Source organism: Podarcis tiliguerta (assembly GCF_965153285.1).
Source record: "Podarcis tiliguerta genome assembly, chromosome: 6".
In the NCBI taxonomy this organism is placed as follows: Eukaryota; Metazoa; Chordata; class Lepidosauria; order Squamata; family Lacertidae; genus Podarcis; species Podarcis tiliguerta.
Genome location: NC_139539.1, coordinates 68,279,860 through 68,293,758, shown reverse-complemented (window position 1 = coordinate 68,293,758; position 13,899 = coordinate 68,279,860). Strand labels below are relative to the sequence as shown.

The following is a 13,899-nucleotide window of genomic DNA, read 5'->3' as shown; positions in this document are numbered from 1 at the left end:
AATCTTGGAATTATAGTGCAAATAATAGCGATGTGACCTATTCACTCCAAGGGAACTTGGCAGATAAGCACGCTATATGAGTGGTCTCTTGTGCGAGTGGTATATAAAGAGTTAAATACAAAACCCATGAAACAGACGGGAGGGGAGTTATATTGCTTATTGCCTTTGATCCCACTAGGTGCCTCCCATGACACTGCGGGGGGACGACTGCATTTTCCCAGGAACAAAATGTGGTTTGAGTCCTAGAAAATATGATTTCCTACATATCAGAAACACTGCTTTAGGGGGAAATGTTGGGATCCTCTCCAATGACTACCCCATCAGAACTACACATTTAGTGTACAGAAATTGTCGATATAGGCCTTGGAAGCCATGGCCAAAGTTGGAACAGCTGAGTGGCTCATATGGGGGGGGGGGGAGTTGTTGATTCCAGTCCAGCTCAATTTGGATAGGTTTCTGTCTCACAGCTAGCACTAATTATCACTTCTGCTGGCAAGCACAGTAATGGGACCACCACTGTGGATGGTTGTGGAGAATTAACTGTGTCTCAGATTGACTTCACGTAATAAGCAGTGGCACTTATCCTCCCAGTTTTCGTTTCTACACATCTGTGCTCCCGCTTCAGACATTACACAGAAGCATGAAAACAGAAAGCGCGTGTTCACTTCTCCTTCCTGTTTCCATTGCTTGTTGAATGCTTGTTCAAAGCCCCACCTAATCCTATGGGAAGACTCTGGTCTCAAAACATCATCCCAATGGTTTAATCCAGCAGAACATTATTCATTGCATGGAGTTGTTTGTCTTAGAATGAAATGAAGTGTGGAAATCCTGCTCAAAATCAGAGCTTTCCACATGTTGACTTTTTAAAAAATACACATGCTTCAGAGATGTAGATCTTCAAGAGACAATGCATAAAATCAGAAGATTTGAGACTGCAATTCTATACATATTTACTTGGGATTAAGTCTCACTTAATTAAGTCATGTTCACTTCTGAGTAAGACGTGTAGCTTACATTATAAGCGTCTCTTCCTTGCGGTATGATTATTGTTTTGCTGTAAAATGTTCTGGTGCTATTTCTCCCTGATTTAACTCTTCTTTTTATTATGTAGCATGTATCTTCAAGGTTTGTTAAAACCAAATGTTTGATGTTGGTGTCAGCTCTGCTATTCATTCTTTGCATATATCTAGGTAAAATGTAGTAAATCATATCCACTTCCTTCACATCATTATTATTCACACATTATCACATAGTAACTTCGTACGTGAATAGTAGGTTTAGAGACCCCACCCATTGTTACCCTGGACATTACCAGAATTTTCCAGTTCATATGGCAACCCTATCCTGGTTACTCAGAGTTTCGTTTTAAGTACATCCCAACAGATATTAATGCCAGTATTTTTGATTGGACCATGAGATAGATTTAGCATGTCACATACCATTTCACTGTATATTTTTATATCATAAGAAGGCAGAATGTATTCCAAAGATGCTCCATGCAGCCCCTATTCTGTCTCAAATTTTGCAGGACATTTCAACAACATGGTATAATCAGAACACTTGTTTGCCACTACAGTGGTGCCTCGCAAGACGAAAAGAATCCGTTCCGCGAGTCTTTTCGTCTTGCGGTTTTTTCGTCTTGCGAAGCAAGCCCATTAGCGGATTAGCGCGATTGGCAGTTTAAGGGCTATTAACGGCTTTTTAAGGCTTAAGGGATTAGCAGTTTAGCTGCTAAAAGGCTATTAGCAGCTTAGCGCTTTAGAAAAAGGGGTTGGGGAGCAGAAAAAAAACTCAAAAATTTTCGTCATTTTCGTCTTGCGAAGCAAGCCCATAGGGAAATTCGTCTTGCGAAGCGCCTCTGAAAACGGAAAAACCTTTCGTCTTGCGGGTTTTCCGTCTTGCAAGGCATTCATCTTGCGGGGCACCACTGTATCCATTAAAATGCCATTTATAATATAGATTTCCCCTAAGCTCTAGAACCTATGCACGGGCCATTTTGTCCAGGGACCAAACTAAATGAGATTGTTGCTGTTGTTAAATTTATGTTCCATCCATCCTCCTGAAGGAAACCTGACTGATAAAAACGAGATGCATGCTGTTCATTCGGCTAGCAATTATTGCATGAGCGGCTTTCAAAAAGTAAATAGTGGGCACTGGGAGGGAGCAGCAATCTTAATTGGGACTCTGGCATGGTCTGTGAGGTCACAGGTGTTATTCAGAAGCTGCTAATTGCATGATTGGCATCTCGACTAGCTTGGCCTTCAATGCTGCTGATCTTTCATGATAACCACACGGTTTGGAACAAACCAGAAATGCTTTTGCTTTGCATAATGCATTGGCTAGAAAAGCCAAGAACGAGACAAACAAAATCTGGTCAACTGCAACATGTTGTCCTCTAGTTATTTTTCCAAGCATATCCAAAGTGTTATCAGTCTAATCCGGAAGTCAGCTGTTGATAAAAAAGCCTGCTGAAATCTTCTTACTTTGGATGTGCTGTTGGTTTTTTTGTAGTGTGGCAATCAACAGCTTTCCTCTATTCCTAAATTACTGTTTCTTGTAGCCATAAAAACATTGGTGATGGGGCTGGGAAATTAAACAGAGTGATGAAACATCCACTTAATATATGTGAAGAAAATCAGTGAGACAAAACAACAACAAAATTGTTAGAAACACAAGAAAGGAAACTGTCTTCTACTGAGTCAGACACAGTGGTCTTTCTTGCTCAATAATATCAACACTGTGTAGCAGTGCCTTCCTTGGATTTTAGAAGCAAAGCAGATACTCTACTGCTGAGCTATGGCTCCTCCACCAAGTCCTGCCATGCGGTTGAGAACAGGTACACAATACTGTTCACGCCTAGGCCAGGAACTGTGGCTTCCAGTTTTAAGCTGTAGTTTGTCAGTGATAATTGAACTATAATTTCCAGGATGAGAGAACAATCTTGCTAGAACTGTTTTAGGGCTGTCATACATCTAGAATTTCCTGGGCACATCTGGGATTTTTTAAGGCAAATTTCCTAAGAGAACTTCATTTTTTTCATAGATTTTGCAAAAAAGGGCTAAACAACTTGTTCCCACCCCCCAAAAAACCTCAACAACTTTTTGAAATATGGCAACCCTAATTTCCTCCTACATTTAATATTGGTGCCTATTGGTGCCATGGAAGGTGTTTGAAAGCGCTGGGTGGGACAAAGAGAAGGAGAGTTTTTAGGACCAGAGGGGAAAGTTCTCTTTCCATTGTGCCAAGTGGTAGTTGGGGCTTCTATCCCTGACTGCCACATAAAAGGGGCAGTTAACCTCTGTGCTCTTCCAAAACACCGGGAATATGGGGACGGTGGACTACATATTGCTTCAGTTGTGGTGGTTCCTGAGCCTTTGATTTGCACCGTGCCAATGCAAATCCAGAATATCTTGTTGCTTCCCAAAAGCTTTCCCAATCAAGTACATGTAGGGATGATTGAACATGTCCTGTATTGCTTAAGAGGAAAACTTGAAGCCTGGACATGTGTCTGCCCCAGTGGGCTTGATCCCTAGCTTAGTGAGTAACTGGCTACTATCTCCCTTGTCGAAGCCTAGTCAGGAACCGTAGTAATGTAAATACACCTACTTTCACTGGAGATACTTCTCTGGCCTGAATCTGACATTCTTTAGTCCTTCCCTGATTGAATATAGATCCCTACTAAATGAAGTGTTTGGCTTGAGCACAAAATTTATTTTAGTCTCCAGCTGTTGTTTTCTGTTCAGACATGTTAGATTTTTGTGGCATTTTCATTGGCTTGATAAAAATCACCAGCATTATATCACTCTTCTCCAAAAAGGAACAGTCATACTAATGTTTAATAAGAGTTTCCCATAACCCTCATGCTGAATGTTATAAGACCTTGCTAAGATTATGCAGTTCACACCAAAGTTTAAACATGTTCTCAAAGCTCTCTTCCTTCATAACAAATATTTCAGGGGCCCGAAGGAGCTCCAGGAACTCTAGGTCAAAGGGGCCGCCCAGGAAAAAAGGTAATTCATCTTGGTTCTTCTGCCATGTATTTGTATTAATTGAGGGCCTAGCACTTATTTATTAATATTGGACAGGTCGTAAACAAGCAGTTTTGAAACAGAATGTTAACAGGATTTTGGGACTCTTGTTTGGCTCTCCAGTGCAGTTTGCATTGGGAATAACATCTTGTATTGTCTTATCTTTGACTCTTAACCTCCCCCAAAGGGGGCAAAGGGACAGCATGGCCCCCCAGGAGAGATTGGCGCCACAGGTGACCGCGGGCAGCCTGGAGAAATTGGTCCAAAGGGTTCAAGAGGAACTAGAGGCCCAATGGTTGGTATACAGTTGTTCTCCCTATTACCTTCACGACAACCCTGTAAAATAGGTTAGACTGAGAGAGACAGAGACAGAGAATGTTATTGGCTGAAGGACCCCCAGTCGGTTTAATGGCTGAGTGGGAATTTTAACTTTGATCTTCCTGCTCCACGATGCCACACTGACGCTCTGTTCATTTGCTTATCTAAACTCTTACAGAACTTGTTTGCCTACATATTTAGTTCATTAGGGTATAGGGTTTTTAAAATGCATGTGCCTTTTTTAAACAACAACAACATTGTGCTATACCTATTTGCAGAGATATATTCTGAAATGGTGCATTCGAGAAGCAATTTGCATCTACTTCCATCAATTATTTATACCGATATTATATGTGTTTTCATTATTTTTATTTTATTTTATAAATATATTTTTATTAAAGATTTCATCATTTGCAAAAATACATGCATTGTCTCTTTTTTCAAGTTGTGTTTTCTACAGATCAGTTTCATTTGTTGTGAGACATTAGTGTTGCTTACAGCATTATTTTTATGTGAAAGATCTATTTCTGGTTCAAATATGCTGGAGGTAGACTTTTAAATCTAAGCTGCGTTTATTCTGGTTCCCTTCTAGGCTGTTAAAAAAAAAGTAGTTAGGAGAATCTGCACGCTTATACGTTTTTAGGTGCTTTTCAGGAGAGAGCACCATCAAACCTGGTGCTTGCATTTTTTTAACTTTTTAAATGTATATGCTACACCTTCAAACACATGGGTTCCCGGGGCATTTGCTTATATAAATATTACTACATTAAAAGGCGGGGGGAATCATTGGGCATAAGCCAGCCACTATGAACATATGTTATGTTGACAGTATGTGTTCGACTCTCGCAATTTGAAATCAACGGGATTTATATCTGCTTAACTTGGGTGAGAGTTATGCCCTTTGTGTTTTTCTGATCAGAAGGTTGGTTGAGAGCTTAACTACTTAGAAATTAAAATGTGTTTACTGCTGTTTATACATACAGGGACATTTAGGGTCAATGGGATCTGCAGGAGAGCCAGGAATTCCAGGTTATGGGGTAGGCTGCACTTCCTGTACTTTCTGTTGAGTTTGTTGACTGTGTACCATCTTTGTACATTGCGCTACATTTGTTATGGCCCATTGACTTGTGCAAAAAAAATCTTATACACCCTCCCCCCCCCCCATTTGGGAGCTTTGCTGTCTCCCGCTGGTGGGGGCCACTTGCCCACCCATTCATTAGTCAGAAAGGGGAGGTTGGTTACCATTGGCAGGAGGCCAGCTTAGCCAAGAGAGCTGGACAGAACTACACCGCCACATAATTCGCACAAGCAGCCTGGTATCAAGGCATGTGTGTGGATTGCTCTGCCCATTTATCCCTTGTCTGCTTCAAGATGGCCATTCTGAACGAAGCCTATTGAAAGCTGCCATTCCTCCCACAGCTATACTTAAGTCTCTCTTTTTAAAAAATAAATAAGTTATGCAGTTTGAATTAACCATCAAATTTCCATTTTTCAAGAAAATTATATTTTAAAAAATCAAACTGATACACACACATTAGATAGCTCCGTTTTATTTATTTATTGTTGGGAAACTTTCATTTTTCAAGAAAATTATCAAAAAGGCAAACTGCCAAACACATGTTAGATTTTATTTACTTCTTGTTGGGTTTTTTCTTTTCTTTTTTTTAACATATATATCTTACCTTTCTTCCATCACGGATCAAAGGGCACCCTCCATCAATCCCAACAAGACCAGAAAACACATGTGGTAACTAAAATTGAATCTGGGCCTGTTGAAAACTGGTGGTTTCTGTCCCAAATGTCTATTGTCTTCAATTGTCCAACTATCCTGTTTGCCCGACATGTCACCTTTGACAGCATATTGACTACATAACAATGCAAATAGATTGCACACATGGCATGGCATTTATGTTTAATTGTTTCTTTTCCTAGGGTCACCAGGGTCAGCCGGGCGCTCCTGGCCCACCAGGAGCCAAAGGAGAGAAGGTATGAAGAGTGGTAGCAAATACTGTAGTTGACAGAGGTGGTTGCTGCTGGCTAGAAGTCTCAGAGGCTCACAAAATAAGCATATATTTTACACAAACCCCTCTATCCACTTAGAATTGTAGAGTTGGAAAGCACCTTGAGAGTCGTCTTGTCCAACCTTCTGCAATACAGAAATCTTTTGCCCAACGTGGAGGTCGAACCCACAACCCTGAGATTAAGAGTCTCATCCTCTACCAACTGAGCTATTCCTGATTTTTACAGATTCTTATTTTAAAGCTCTGAGGGAACAATATTGTGTGAGGAGAAACCTCCGAATATTATTAATGAAATGACTTGGGTTGGGATGCACACATTTATGCCAAAGCATAAATCCTCAGGTTCGGTTTATAGCATAGATGCACTGATGCTCAGCCAGTGACTGATGACATTGTGCTGGGAGCAGGGCATGTGCTGATTTTTCTAATCCGTGTTGTCCCTTGTTATGTACTGAGTTGAATAGGATCCAAAATGCAGCAGTCTGATTGGTCCTAGAACAATAGGATTCAGAATACAGCAGTCTGATTGATCCTAGAACAATAGGACCCAGAATGCAGCAGTCTGATTGGTCCACAGGAGCCACCCAATCCAGCTCCAGGTGGAAGTGAATCCGCAACCTGATTGGCCTACAGGAGAATCCCGGAATTAGCCAATCATGTGGGGCCCATTGTGTAAATAATGTATATAAAGCAGACATTCTGGGGGAACTTCCATTCCTCCTCACCACTATGAGCTGAATAAAGAACATGAAATCCACTCTCGACTCTGAGTATATTTCATCCCTGATGTAGCATATGCTGTGTGAGCTTTGATTCTTCCTGTCACATCATACTATTAAAAGAAAAACTGCTACCTTTCCCTTATGGGGTATTCCAGAGTCCTTAAGTGGCTTCCCTATCGGTAGGAAAAAACAGGCCAAGCAGAGTACATTGAGAAGCTAAGTGACTAGTAAGCCTGATCTTTATTAAAGGAAATGTTGCAACACAGTCCCCGCTCACTACACACAGGAGGGAGGAGAAGGCTGAACAATGGTGCACAAGCCCTTACATAGACTTTTGAAGTTCCCCACCCTGTAGTCCAAGACCACCCTTCAAACCATCGTACATACATCACAGAAGGAGGTGGTCTACAGCAGAAATCCTGTCTGTCAGGATAGCTGATAATGGTCACCGATTGCATTACCTGGGCAGTCTGGCCATTCTTTTGTGATGGATAATACTTTAGTTCCTGAATCCAGGTCACAGGCTCACCCTATTCATACACAAATATGCCCTAAAGACAGGATTTGCAAGTAAAAAAGCAATGGGAAGGCTTTCCCCATTTGCCTCCCTTACTGCAAAGGAATATTTGAGGTCACTGAGATAGTTAAAATGGCTTCAGGATTGCTCTCCCATACTATTTCAGACACATGATTCATATATTTAGATATGTGTGCATTTATGAATATTCTGTATTTGAGACCTTAAAATTCTTATAACAATACCTTTGGCTCCCAGCAGTGCAGACGCTTAAGAGTTCATCATATAAGATTCTATGCTTCTGGTACTTGTTAGGCACTTGCACTGTTCTAATTTGTCCTTAGGGTACATGAGTATCTCTTTGTTCACTGTGAAAGGGGGCAGGGCTTTACACAAGATAGGGGATTTCCCCCATGGTTTGTAGCAACTGCAGCTTATCTTCTCCTTCTTTGTCCCCCTGGCAGAAAAGTGTAACATCTTTCAATAAGTGGGCAGCATATGAGGTCCAAAGGAATGTACTTTCAGACCTGTCTCTCTACACTGCAGTTGGTGGGAAAGTCTTAATTCGGAAACTCCCAGGTGCTCCATTTGTGCATTGGAGAGCACATGGAGCTGTGGCTCAAATAGATGGTTTTCTGCGTGCAAATCGACTTCTCCTTTTTATTTTATTTTTTTGTTTGATTGTGCCCTTACAAAATATGCTTAAGCACTTTTAATAAATTATTGTGCTATGCAATGTAGCTTGGCAACTGATTTTATTATTAAATTGTGCTTCAGATATTAGCTGTTTTACTTTGCTGTGCATGATATAATTAGATTGCATGTCTGTTTGTAACGGTAGTAATTTGTACATTATATCTGTTTATGGAAAGAAAAAGAATGGAAAAGCAATTTATGCAATACTAATGAATGGACATAGAATCTAATACTCATCTACCTGGGAGTGGTACTTATTTCTGGGGACCTGTCTGTTTGGAAACTGAACTTACTACTGGTCAGCCAATAGATTTGCTGTGAAGCAGCAAGTACAGTCGTACCTTAGATCTCAAACGCCTTGGCTCCTGAACAAATGACGTTCGAAACCCAGAAGTGAGTGTTCCAGTTTTCGAATGCTTTTTTGGAAGCTGAATGTCTGATGCGGCTTCTGTGGCTTCTGATTGGCTGCAGGAGCTTTCTGCAGCCAATCAGAAGCCGCTCTTTGGTTTCCGAACATTTTAGAAGTCGAACGGACTTCCGGAACAGATTCCGTTCGACTTCCAAGGTACAACTGTATATGGTTCTTCAGAATAATGAATTATAAAATCTGTTTGCTGAGGGGATGCTACAGGTATAACTATCACAAACTACTAAGTCTTTTACGTAAATGGCTCAGTACCTCTTTGCGTACGTATGGCCTGCATGGGGAATATATTTCAATTTTTCATGCATAGTTTACTAACAATACTCTGAGGCTTCATGGCCAATAAACCATTGATTTGTCTCTATTACAGGGTTACCCGGGGGAAGACAGCACAGTGCTGGGACCACCTGGGCCCATAGGTGAACCAGTAGGTCTTTCTTTATCCAGAAAACTATATACGTGATTCAGAATTGAAAGTGTTCCCAAAAATTATACAGTTGCCTCCAGATACTACACTCATGTTGTGCAAAGATGTGTAGTTACTTTGAAATACGTTATGTTTAGATTTGTACAGGTTCCAGCTTTCTCATTGCTACCAGCAATTGCATGTGTGGTTTTTTGGAAATCAGCAAACATAAGGAGTATCAAGGGGCTAAACTAGAAGTGGCAATAATGTGTAATTAGAAACGGTGTCAGGGTTTGTAAGACATTTAATAATAGGGGTGTGAGGGCAGGGGTAGGGGTTCACAAAGATAGCAGGACACAGGGAGATGAGGTTTAATGTTTTCCTCCGCAGTCACAGTTCTGATGAGAATTGGACCTATTTTCAAAGTCAAACAAACAAACAAACCCAAAACCCGTCATAGTTTTTAACACTTTTAGTATCTCATCTAGTTTGACCCAAAGGTAATGTTAAATGTAGCATTTTAGAGGGTTCAAACTTCTGTATAAATGCTAAGTCCGACAAAGATTTTTAGTGTTAGTAGCACCAGTAATTTAAAACATTGTTGCTATAGAAATCAGGCAGGTACCTACAATTCTATTTCATCACTTGCTCAAAACGATTTTGTTTTGCCTTTGTTTTTAGACTGTCTGGTTCCATGATGATAATTGGTTTTGCATTTTGTTATTTCCTAATTTTGTGGCATTTTGATAATTGATTGTACACAGAATGTTATTTTTTAATGAGTTTGCAGTTTTAAAATATTCTTATCAATAACTAAAGTATGATTAGTCCTAATTTGCTGAAATTACATTTTCAGTTTGTTTGTTTTTGGTTTAACATATATGTGATTCAAAACCTCAACTAGCCATAGTAAAAATAATTTTAGACATCATTTATTGTATTGACTATGTTTGCTTTGCTTTCTTTTTCCTTTCTTTTTTTCTCTTCTCTCTCTTCCTGCTCCCCCGGCCTGCTCGAAGTTTCTTTTGAATATAAGTTCCCCTTTCTTTTTTTATTCTAAAGCAGCCATATTTCAAAGAAATTTTAAACCATCTGGACTTCTTGTGGTTATTTCTCTAGGGCCCTATTGGTGAACGTGGAGAGAGAGGAGAACCTGGTGATTTTGGTTACAAGGTAGAATTCTGCTTCCATTTGTATTTATATGGGGCATACTCTGTAGTTTATTCCAAAACAGCAATAGAAAAAAGCACTCTTTCATACATCTGAATGCATGTTAAGTACAATATCACTAACATTATACTAACTTGCCGGGGAGTAAATTCTGTTAAACTCAATGAATCTTTGTTCTGTCTAGACAGGGCCGTAGCTAGGGGGTGGCGAGGTGGGCCCTTGCTAGGGGGGCATGACAATTGGGGGTCGCAAAATTGGGTAAAAAATATGTCCATAAATATTGATTATTGCCTCATAAGAAATGGTTTTAAATAGGGGGTGAATTGAATGGAGGGGTTGGAGGAGAGGCAGGAAAAAAGAGCTAATTTGTCTGTGGCTCCGGGTGCAATCTGAATAGTTCTGCCGGGGCGCAAGATCACCTAGCTATGGCTCTGTGTCTAGATACGAATAGAATTTCAGTGTAAATGATATTGCAAAAGACAGAGCTATAGTTGACTACTGCCAAAGAAATTATGGACAGGATCCGATACTAGAAGCTAATCAGAATTCAGGTTCAACTGTATCAGGGTCCCTACTGGAAAACCGGGTAAAGATTTGGGAACTGGCTGGATGAATAGGGTTGAAACTTGTTGGGATATCTGTGTTGCTTCTAACAGCCTTGCCCTGATCTTGAACTGCTTTGTTTGCTCCTTACCCTATACTGCTACTTGTCTGAATAGAGATCCCTTTCTTACAGGTTAGAGCCTCTGCCTGTATGTGTTGGGCAGAAGCCAGGACAGATGAATAGGATCAAAGCCTAGGCCAAATGCTATCTGACAACAACGCCTCGGGCTTTAAGACTTGGATACAGTGTAGGGGTAGTGCAGATACAGACCAGAAATAAGGACGCATAAAGGCATGTGAGCATTTTTCCACTGGCAAATGCCAGATGGATGAACAGGTGATTGTACAGAAGGCAAGGGCAAGATTTACCAGGCTATGAGCCAATAGGTGGAGCAAAGGATTAACAGATTAATGCAATATGTTGCAATAGATGCTTTAGGACAAAACAGGTTGAATGGGGTGTATCTGGGGTACCTAATGCTATGGGCAACAGCTCACATCATCCCCAGCCAGCATGGCCGGTGGTCAGGGATTATGGGCGTAGTAGTCCACAACACCTGGGGAGATGGAATATATCTTGAAGACCAAGTTCCAATAAGGTGATTAATATACTGAAATATATTGAAACAAACATGTTGTAATACACCTTGGCTCCTCTCAGGCTTGTCCTCTCACCAGAAACTGATAGTATTAATTGCCTGCCCAATAATATATTGCACTTCCTATTTCTAGGGTCACACAGGGCTTCCAGGACTTAGAGGTGCTGTTGGACAACAAGGGCCACCAGTAAGTCTCTTGTGAAGTAGGTTGACTTTGTGCTTTGATAAATATAATAAAACGAATGGTACTTCTATATTTGTTACCAGGTTCCTTTGCCTTGATGTCTCCTAGGCTTTATTCATATTACTTTTTTTTTTGCTTTTTCCAAAGGGTGAGCCAGGTGAACGTGGTGAACCAGGACTAAAAGGAGAGAAAGGATCTCAAGTAGGTAGAAAAGAACAAGACACTTTTTTGTGATATTTGAAATTAGAGCTCTGCAACACTAGACAGACCAGCAGTTTCATTTATAAGCTTGCTTGTTTTGTTTGCTTGTTTCTGTCTCCAGAACCCATTAACTCTAAAAGGAATATAATATGTTGCTGAAGCTGCTCTGAAAGTGAGATATGCATTTATAATGAGGGTGTCATTTGCTGGAAAGTCCTTCTCCTTAACCCCATCTGTCTAATTTTACATAAAAAGGGCATTTTGAAAGAGGTACCTGTGAGTTTTCAAAGGCAACTCTTCGTCCACTGTTGGTGAAAAAGCCTTGGGCAAGATGATGCAACAAGGCAGTTCTTATTAACTCCATTAGCTTTGCATATCTCATTATGTCTGGGATGAGGAACCTGTGGTCATCAAGACTCCAGCTTTTCCCATTAGGTGGTACCAGCTGCACTTTTCAGCAGACCGTGGCAACCTGCAGAGGTCTAGGGTTGGCTGCTGGAACAAGAACTCCAGGTGTTGATCTCAAGTGCAGCGAGCTTAATTTTCATTGTGCTGTGATATCTTGAGAGGCAGTTCCTAGAATGAAGCTGTTAGAAAATAAGCAGATGAAGATCTTCAGTGCTGACATCAATGATACATTGGGCAGCAGCATTTATGGACAGTTGCCTTTCTGGCTTTATCTCTGCTGATATTTTTAACCATTCTCTATATTTTTTGTTGTAAAAATATGCTTCTTCCTTTGGGAGGGGGGGAATCCTTTTATTTTGTGACTTTAAAAGTAAACTCAGGAAGCCAGATCTGAATGAGCATTTGGGCTGATAAAGGCCACCATCAAAAGAACTACACAACAAACTCTGCATACCTTGCAGAACTTTTGCCTTGTCTAGTTTTTACCAGCGGTTCCCCCCTCCTCTGCCCTCCAGCACTTTTGAAAATAAGGTTAATTTCAAGAGCAGTGATGTGGCATTTGGGGGCTGCTACTCTTGGGCACGGAGAGTTTGCTATCCCACTGAGCATGCACGAGATCCATAGGAGCTATCTGGATTCTGGCCATGGTACAAATCCATTTGAACTCATTTGTAAAGAAGGTACATACATGTTTGGCGTGATGTGTATTGGGCAAGTTCCAGAGCACCAAGTATAAATGTTCCACTTCTGAATAATACTTTGAATTGAGGCTACATTGAAAGCTGCCAAAGAAATGCTCTGTTCTGCCACAGAGTGACTTTTAATATGTTTTTAAAGGATTACATAAGGAACGGCTTTTAATATCCCCATTGCACCTTCATACTTCCACTTTCCACCAAGTCTTGCTGCAATAAAGTTGTTTTCTGAAGGGTATGTGATAATCTGCGACTCAAAGCAAAACCACATTTTATTAACTTGCATATCTCAGTAGTTCTGTAAAGCCTACACTGTGATCACAAGCCGCTTTGGCAGGGTGTGCGTAATATAGAACCCCAAATCCACAGCCTCTTTGGGCTTCTTTCAAACTTTCTATGAAGTCCCTTAGGCTGAAATTTTATACCAGAGTTTTATTCCTAAAAATAGTTTTAACAACCAGAAGCCTAATGCAAAATGCACATCTTAAGACTGCAGTTAAACCTGTGTCCATAACTTGAACCATACTGTACTGCTAAGTTCTGCAAAATGCATCACGTAGAACAGGAATCCAAATAATAAATGAACCGCTTTTCTTTCACATGGACTCCAAATTGGTAACAAATGTAAAATTGTGTAGGAGGCTTCATATCCAGTGTTCATAAGAGCCTACTTGATCTGGTTAATAGCCCATCTAGTCCAGCATCCTGTCCTATGGAAAACCTGCAAGCGAGACCCGAGTACAAAGTCCTGTAACTGGTATTCAGAAACATTGGTTCCTCCAACTATGGCTCACAGCCATGGATAGACTTCTCGTCCATGAATTTGTCTAATCCTTTTTTTAAAGCCATCTAGGTTGGTTGACATCCCTTCCTCCTGTGGGAGCAAGTTCCATAGTTTATAAACTAT

At 40.6% G+C, this 13,899-nt stretch overlaps 1 protein-coding gene across 2 annotated transcripts in view; it reads left to right on the top strand.

The window, feature by feature from the left end:
• COL24A1 (collagen type XXIV alpha 1 chain) overlaps nt 1-13,899 on the top strand; it is a 167,053-nt gene that overhangs the window by 129,950 nt on the left and 23,204 nt on the right. For both annotated transcript variants that reach the window (XM_083444747.1, XM_083444748.1), the window contains exons 38-45: nt 3,957-4,010; nt 4,216-4,323; nt 5,330-5,383; nt 6,279-6,332; nt 9,097-9,153; nt 10,252-10,305; nt 11,638-11,691; nt 11,836-11,889. In XM_083444747.1, coding sequence (XP_083300873.1) covers nt 3,957-4,010; nt 4,216-4,323; nt 5,330-5,383; nt 6,279-6,332; nt 9,097-9,153; nt 10,252-10,305; nt 11,638-11,691; nt 11,836-11,889 — 489 coding nt within the window. The remainder of the gene's footprint in view (nt 1-3,956; nt 4,011-4,215; nt 4,324-5,329; nt 5,384-6,278; nt 6,333-9,096; nt 9,154-10,251; nt 10,306-11,637; nt 11,692-11,835; nt 11,890-13,899) is intronic.